This window comes from Chrysochloris asiatica, unplaced genomic scaffold (assembly GCF_000296735.1).
Source record: "Chrysochloris asiatica unplaced genomic scaffold, ChrAsi1.0 scaffold00074, whole genome shotgun sequence".
NCBI lineage: Eukaryota > Metazoa > Chordata > Mammalia > Afrosoricida > Chrysochloridae > Chrysochloris > Chrysochloris asiatica.
Genome location: NW_006408592.1, coordinates 13450085 through 13458603, shown reverse-complemented (window position 1 = coordinate 13458603; position 8519 = coordinate 13450085). Strand labels below are relative to the sequence as shown.

At 45.1% G+C, this 8519-nt stretch overlaps 1 protein-coding gene across 1 annotated transcript; it reads right to left on the bottom strand.

Moving 5' to 3' along the window:
* Positions 1-3250: 3250 nt before the first annotated feature.
* Positions 3251-8216, bottom strand: KCTD14 (potassium channel tetramerization domain containing 14). The gene is made up of 2 exons (XM_006865015.1): positions 8148-8216; positions 3251-3910 (listed from the first exon to the last, which is right to left on the bottom strand). The coding sequence occupies exons 1-2, from the start codon at positions 8214-8216 to the stop codon at positions 3251-3253; spliced, it is 729 nt and encodes a 242-aa protein (XP_006865077.1).
* Between the last annotated feature and the right edge of the window lie 303 nt (positions 8217-8519).

Sequence of the window (8519 nt, the reverse complement as noted above, 5' to 3'; positions counted from 1 at the left end):
ATTAAGATGAAAGCAATTTTCCATTAACTGCCAGTGGCCTCATTTGTTACACTCAGCCCTAGAGGGCCTCGAACCTCTGACTAGTCTTACACGGTCTGCAACACATATACACACAAGGGGACTTCAAAACCTTGGTGGAAAAATGGAATTAATAGGTAATGGAATTTTCCCATGAACTTTCTGAAGCATACATACACATTTATATGTATATTATATAGACATGTTAATGGGGAGCGTTAAAACAAATGTGTCAAATTTTAGCAACTGAACCCAGGTGAGAGGAGTACAAGGGTTCATTGTAGTATTCATTTATCTTTTCTGTAGATTTGAAACTTTCAAATTAAAAAAAGTTGGGGAAAAAAATTAGGGGAATTACTGTGTGAACAACTGTATTCATAAGCAGGTGCAGTCCCATTTGTAGCCCCACCTAGAATATTGACTTTCATGGAATCGTGCATATCTGTACTAGGGTCCAGATATGAGGTGCCCAGTTCCAGCCCTGTAGAGTAATTTCTAGCCCTACAATTAGGACAAGATTTTTTATTAGAATAGAGACAGTAACAATGAGATACATAGCTGAATGCTGAACCTTAGAGATCACCACTGGTTTGGATTATATCAGTGAATTGTCATTGGTCTGAAGTTAAGGAGACTTCACAGCAGTGATTTTCAACCTTAACTATCTTTAAAAAACAAACAAACAAACAAACTTTGCTTGAATCCAAAGAGTCTGATTTATTTGGGGTGTGATCTGATGGTTTTTTGTGTCTTAACTTTTTATTTTGAATTGAATGAAGGTTTGGAGTGTTTTGAATCTCCTCAGGTGATTCTAAAGTAGAGTCAAAGTTGAGAACCACTGCTCTACATGCAGCCTTAAAGAATTTGAATAACTATGAAGAAATTGGAAAGGTTTTTATGGAGGACAGATTTTATCAGAGTTGAAAAATACTTTTTATTTGAAACTCAGCAATACTCTAGCAACAGGAACCAGGAAAGAGTTCTTATATCAAGGAGACTGGAACTTATTCTCAAGAGCAAGGGGAGTTATATTAGACACATGAGTACAGGAACCCCCAGGGATGGACTGAATCATGGTTGCAGGTTATAAGCATTAGAGATGGATTACTCAGCCTTCTGAGGTAACAAGAAGACATTGAAAACAAAGTATCCTCCGGTAATCAAAAAGAGGATTTGGGACTTTGGCTACAACATGTCACAGAGGTGTTGTAGGAGTTGTTAAGTGCCATTGAGTCGGTTCTGACCCATAGTGAGCCTGTATAGGGTTTCTGAGGAGCAGCTGGTGAGCTTGAATCACCGACCTTGCATTTCAAATGGCTTTGCTGTCTGACTCATTAACCCACAGCGCCACACCAGCAGGTGTAAATAAAGAAGAAAATTCAAATGGTTTGTGAAAGGCCTGGGCAGAGCAAGTGGTTATTCAAAGAGAACAAATGCCAGGTTCCTGTAGACATGTGGGTCTCTCCTAAAGGGGAGGTTATTTCCAGGATCTGTCACTAGAGAATGGGCTTCCTAGAAAGGAAAAAGAAACTCAAAGTAGGGGAAATATGGGTAGGCAGTAGAGTACCCAACTCACCCAGTTTCCTGGAACCTTCCTAGTTTGGAAACTGAAAGTCTGTGTCCCAGGAAATCCTTCCATTCTGGGAAAAGTGACATGGTTGGGCAATGAACTAGGTAGAGAAGGGGCCATCTATCGCAGACCTGGACTCTGATGAACAAAAATGTGGTTACACCTGAAGACTAACTGCAAACTGATTCCTGAGGGAAGAGAAACTACATCAAAATTAGCTTCTCTTGAGGCAAGGGGCCAATCTTTTGTTTCTCTATGCAAACAAGATGGCTTCAATTCAGGGCAATCAATTCTCTTGTAGAACAGTTGTCATTGTTATGTGCCTTCAAGCTGGTTCCAAAGCACAGGGTTTCCCCGAGGAGCGTCTGGTACCTGGTGCGTTTAAACAGCCAAACTTGTGGTTCAAACCGACCTTGCGGTGCGGTCCAGTATATTAACCCACGGTGCCATACCAGGTAGGACTCAAAATTAAGAGTCTATCAGGATCACTTGGAGAGCTTGTTAAAACAGAGTTTCTAGTCCTGTGGTCTGTGGTAGGGCCTAAGAATTTTTATTTTTTAAGGTTTTTATTGTGGATTGAGTGATAGTTTACAGGGCAGATTATCCATTTTACATTTAACAAATCATGCACCTTGTTTCATTACAATGCTTATAATACCCTCCATGTACCATCAGTTAACAGTATTTCTCTCTACTCACTTTAGCTCTTTTTTCCCAAACACTCAGGCACATATAATAATTTATACCACCAAACAGCACATTCTGCAAGTCTGCCTCCTGGCCACCAGCTCTTAGTCCCTCTCTTCCCATGAATCTAGAGTCTCAGCTGCTCCCTATCTCCATGTAGCCATCTCTGTCTCCATCTCTGGTGTGGCTGCATCTCTGGATAAGGTCCCGCATTCTGCTTGTGCTCTTCTCCCTTGATGGTCCTAGGGTCCTCTGTTTCTGGACTGTATGATTAACTACTCCCCCATTTTTGTTACAAAACTGCTACCTTTACAACTGTGACAGTCGCAATTAGTCATGATAGCAATTACCCATTATTGAATCAGAAGAATCTTTTCTCCATCTCTTTTCACCAGACCAAGCTAGACAAGACGAAAACTATTCAGTGGGGAAGGGCCTAAGAATTTATAGCTCCAAAAAGTTTCCAGGTAACACTAGTGCTGCTGATCCGGGGAGTACGATTTGTGAACCACTGCTTTAGAAGCTACAGCAACTGAGCAGCAGCTACTACAGCCAGTCACGTGGCATCTTCCTCATGAAGGCACATACCAGGAGCTAGCTGAGTCCTTAGGTCACACTACCTAGACTCATGATATCCTGTATTCTATTTCTGTTGTCGTCTCCTATCTTCTGCCAAAGAGTTGTTGATACATTTTAACTTATCTCAGCTTTGCTATCGGACTTCAAAAGAAGGGTGACACTCTGAAGAGGGTGCAGCTACACCTCACTAGGCAAGTACAGTGAGGTGAGCTGCAATGAGTGGAAAGTCTTCAAGAGGGTAATAAATATTTAGGGGCAAGGCTAACACTAAGAATGCCAAGCTGAACATTCTGTTTATTTTTAGAATAAAAGGAAGATGGCTTTTCATGGCAACTTTTAATTTCAGAAGTCCCACCAGAGCCCACAGCAAGCAGTCCCCCACTCCCACCCCAGGGATCACCACCAGGTGAAGAGGAATGTATAGAAGTAATTGGCTGCCTTGCCCCGATATGAATAGGACTCATAGGCTACCTGGTACCCCTGGGCCTCAATATCCATCTTCACACAGTCCAGGAGATCCCTAATGTCCGGAGCCGCCTTCCAGGGCCCGAACTTGACAACCGACGTCTTATTCGCCTCCAAGGTACGCAGTGTATCCACACAATGTACAGCATCCTGTTCCTTATGCACTGCACACACTAATACACTGGAGCTACGTGCTGCCATGGCCTCTGCACGCGCAAGGCGCACCATGAGCTCAAGGTTCTCACTATAACTAGGAACCCGCAGCAAGAACTGCTTTCGAGCCACCTGTTCTCCGAAGATCTTTGGAGTATCCTCCAGGAGTTTGACCAAAGGTTTAATTTCGTAGAACTGCGCTTCCCGGTACACCTCTGGGATGTGCTGAGTGGGCAGCTGCCCACTGCGCAGGAAGTCAAGTATAGGTCCAAAATAGATGCCTGGGCGATCGATGAAGAAGCGGCCCTCTGAATCCATGCAGGTCTTGGCTGAGCTGGAGAACATCTCTGCCAGCTTTGAGCCAGGAAGTTTTCTCAGGGTGCCCACAGTGGTGGTGTAGAACTGGCCCCCCACATTCAGAACCACCACAGGTGAGATCTGGAGGCACAAGAAGCAGAATCAACCAACAGCTCCACATCTAGGGAGCCCATGACTTACTTTCATCCAAAGAATAACCTGAACAGAGCTTGGTGGTGGTGGTTATGTGCCGTGGAGTCAGTTCCGACTCATAGCGACCCAGTACAGGGTTTCTGAGGCTGTAAATCTTTACGGGAGCAGAAAGCCTCACCTTTCTCCCGCGGAGCAGCTGGTAGTTGGGTAGCCATAATGATCAGCTTCAGCTATGGGAAGGCTCATCTTAATGAAGAGCACTATATTTGGAGCTGTGTAGTTCCAAAGGATGGCATTTTAATGAGGGAAAAGTACCCATTCAAACACGTAAGTTTTCTTTAGGTCACAGAATGTTTACTAGAGAAGACTTCTGTGCAAGTCAGTCTCAGTCATCACACTAGGCCTCAGTTTCCACATTTATAACATTGGGATATGGGGCTGTTGTAAAGTGTTGGAAACACACTGAGTGCTGTGTTGTGGTGTTCAAAATACCAGAAGACAGTCTAATAATTATTACACAAGAGATCATACACAAGTTGTTATAAACCAGATTCTTAAATAACATTTACCTTTTAAAATTCACTTACCCATGTGTCACGCATCTGGAATCCAATAATGGATAAACAGGACATAATCCCTGTCCTCACAATCTAGTAACTTTTCAATTTTCAGTGCATTATCTAATTCATTCCTCACAACAACTCTACGAAGAATGTATTAAATTTCCATTTTACAGATGAAAACACTAAGGCTTAAGGAAGTGAACTAAGCTATCCAAGATCAATCAGCTTGGAATTTGGATTCAGGTCAGTTTGACTCTAAAGCTTGCACTCTGTGAATCATTATATAACTATCTTTCAACCCTCAAATGCCTCCACCCTTTATTCAATCAACAAAATGCATGATCTATTACATGCAAGCCCTGTACTAAGCAGATGAATAGGACACAGTCTTTGACCTCAGGATTTACAGGGGAGCAAGGGAAACAGCTAAATATTTAGGTGCTAAGAGGGAAGACTCAAAGATAGGAGAAGATTTTGTGGATGTGTGCTAGAGGTTGTCAAGAAGATTCCTAGGGGACATGATGGCTGCTGCTTGCAGAAATGATCCAGGCAGTGTTAGAAGGCAGGCTGGATTTTTTACTTAAAGTACACAGAAGTCACTTTAGGGTTGGGGGTGGGGACAGGGCTCAGGAATGTCCTTTGATCTATCATGTGATGTCCTTCTCAATTGGTATGTGGGCTCTACCTCTTAGAGTGAAGTACTGGAATTAAGAGAGCCAAAGACAGACAAATTGCTGGGGAGAATTGAGTTGCCATGGTAACAGCTCCTACCAGGGGACAGTTTCACCAGCAGCTGAAGGGGAGAAGGGAGAGGAGAGGATGCATCCTGACAATAACCAAACAATGTACAGTAAGAAAAATAAGCTCACAGTCTCTGACTCCCTCTTCCTCCCATAAAGCTCAAGGCTCCTTGGCAAGGCTGTTTGCTTAACCCTGAGGTCACCTCTGTAGAACAGGTGGTTAATGTGAAGTCACAGATTTTAACCCTTGGATGAACCAATGTGTTCTCAACACTCATCCCAGTGAAAGCTCACAGGTCCTTTTAATATCCCCATATCACAGGTAAAGAAAGCTCAAAGAGAAGAAACAACTTGTCTTCTAAAACACAGCTAGGAAATGCTGAAGTTGAAGCGAGGATAAAACCCGTATCAGTCTGACTCTCAGCGCAGTGTTCCAGTATAGCATTGGTACTGAGTCACTACCTTTACCTCTCCCAACATCCAGTACCAAGTCTGCCAGTAATTAGCTGTGTGAGTAGAACAGTTCACTGTCCCTCTCTGAGTCTAAGCTTCCTCATTTGTGAAATGGGAGAAATGGACCAAGGGAATTCTAGATTTGTCACACTCTGGAAGTCCAGTGAATCAAATCACTTCATATAATTTCTGAAGCTAATTTCCAGATGTTTTGCAAAATAGCTTCTGGCCCTGACCTAACATCCCCAGTCCCTTCAGTGTTAATCAAACTAGATCTCAGCTCTGTTCCAACCTTAATTCTCTACCTATTTTCTCTTCTCAGGGCAACAATGGCCTGAGGACACATATAGGCCCAGCCCTCACGCAGATTCAGTCTAAAGGGTCTTTACACATCTGTATTGCATCCCCAAACATTCAGACACTGCCTTAGATCATCTGCAGTCAAGGTCAATAGGGAGACACCTCCACTTATATGTCTTCCAAGTTCCTCAGGCCTAAAAAAGAAAACACACCTATTGCTGCCAAGTTCATTCCAAGTCAATTACAATAGGGTTTCCTAGCACTGGATTGCTAAACACAAGGCTGGCGATTCAAACCTATCGCCACTGTTCACCATCTCAGTTGTATGAACCGGAAACAGAGGCATACGTAATCTTGCATTCGGCTCCTGTCTTTAGTCACCTCCCTCCCTAAGAACTCAATCACTGATTATGCTGATTCTATCTTTCTGCTCTGTTCCATGGCTCTCTGTCCCCTCTCATGCCCTCCTCTAGTCCATTCTCCACTCTGATACCAGAGTACCATTCTGAAACAAAAACGTGATCCTGTCACTCCATGCATTAAATATTTCAGTGACATCTTGCTCCTTTCTAGATAAACTCCAGACTTCCTAACAAGGGTTAAAAGGCCCTTTTGTGACCTGGTTGCTGCTTCTGCCTCCAGCAATCAGCCACCAGAACTGCCACCCCCTACCTCCCACCCTTCCAGAGCAGGCAGGGCCCCCCTCGCCTGCAGGACTTCACTCACTTGCTTCATTTAGCCCACTCATCCTTCAAGCTAATTCCTCCAGGAATCTTAATGGTTGGAATGTCTCCTCTGGGATCCCAGAAGGCCCTGTACCTCCAACGTTTATGGTAGTTACTCACTTGTATTCTCAGTTTGTTCATCGGTATCCCCCCATTAGACTGTGAGAGTTTTCAAGGGAAGGAATTACCCCTGATTCATCATTATGTCACCAGTATCTAGTGCAGGGCTCAGCACTCAGAGGATTCTCAGTAAACATCTGTTGAATCAAACTGACCTTATCCTCTCTCAGCCCTGATTTATGGGTATCCTGGGTGATGCAAGTGGTTTACAATCAACAACTAACCTAAAGATTGATGGAACCATGGAGCGCCCAGCAGCAATGCAGAAGGTCTGGCAATCTGCTTATAAAAAGATTGTTGTTGTTGTTTCTAAGTTCCATTGAATCAGTTCCAACTCATAGGGTTTCCAAGGAGTGGGCAATAGGTTTGTATCACCAACTTTGTGTTTAGCAGTCCAGTGTGAGAAAACCCTATTGTAATTGACAAAGTCGGAATGAATTTACAGCAATGGTGCGTTTTCTTTTTGTTTGTTTTCTTTGGTATTCTAATAAAGGCCAATCTTGTCTTACTTGGCATCATGCAGGTGCTGGCTCCCTCCCCTGTGGGTTAATTCATTCAGACATTTACTAAACACCTAGGGTGACCTGGAGCTGAGTAGGAGACCTTGTAAATAGCTAGCAACAGTGATGTTATACGGTGCTATTTGAAAGTTCCAGACTCTCCCCACTGGTAGACCTGCATTCTCTTCCTCCAACTCTCCAGGATGGCACCTACTCAAGGAAGAATTTTCTGCTGCCAGAGTACACTGAGTCTTTTCCCCATTCTGCCTTCATGTCTCCTTCATCCAAGCCTTGGAAGAAGACAGTCATGGAGTGGGTCTGGACCCAACAGTGGGCAAGATATTGATAGCGTTGGGTGAGGAGGGAAAGGAGAGGGGCGATCCTCTAGCCTGCCCCTTACTTAATTGGATCTGTTTTCACCAGAAATAGGAATGGAGCAGGGGAAGAGAAATGGACGCGAAACAAACCGCGGACTGTGAGAGAAAGCAACTGAAACCAAAGCAGGGAGCAGAGGGAGGAGACAAAGACAGCTAGGAAAGAAAAGGCAAGGATAAGAGGCTGAAGCGATCCCGGAACAGGAACAGAGACCAAGATACAAATGGAGAGATCAAAGCAGGCAGGACGGGCGAGAAAAGAGAGCGCCCAGCTACAGGTGGAGACAGAGTGCGCCAAGGGCAGAGGGACCCGGGGGACTCGAAACCGGGGAGCTAGACAGCCTGGGGAAATGGGAAACGAGTGAGGGAAGACAGAGGCGGCAGGATAGCCGGCGGCGTGGAAAGCACGGAGACCCATCCAGCGCCTGACCTCCCGGACTGCGCACTCACCGTCGGGGAACCGGCGCGGGGCGCAGCCAGACCCAGCCGCGGAGACCGGGGCACCGGGGTCAGGCTCATCCTGGCACCTACAGGTGGATAGCACTACTGCCACTAACGCACGTCCCGCCCAACTTGCCACGTGCAGGCTCCTGTAGCCGGCGGAAGTGCACCTGGCTCCCCGCCCCAGGGCTCGGGAGATTCGGTACCAGGTGTGGTTACAGTATCGGATCAGCCGGGACTCAGCCCGCCAGGCTTCGGTGATAACTTTTTGTTAAAAGTGCGGATGAGTTGGCTCCTACTCCTAGTGACTCTGTATAGGGTTTCCGCGAGCAGCTGGTGGATTTTAACCGCTTACCTTGAGGATAGCAGTCCAGTGCTTAT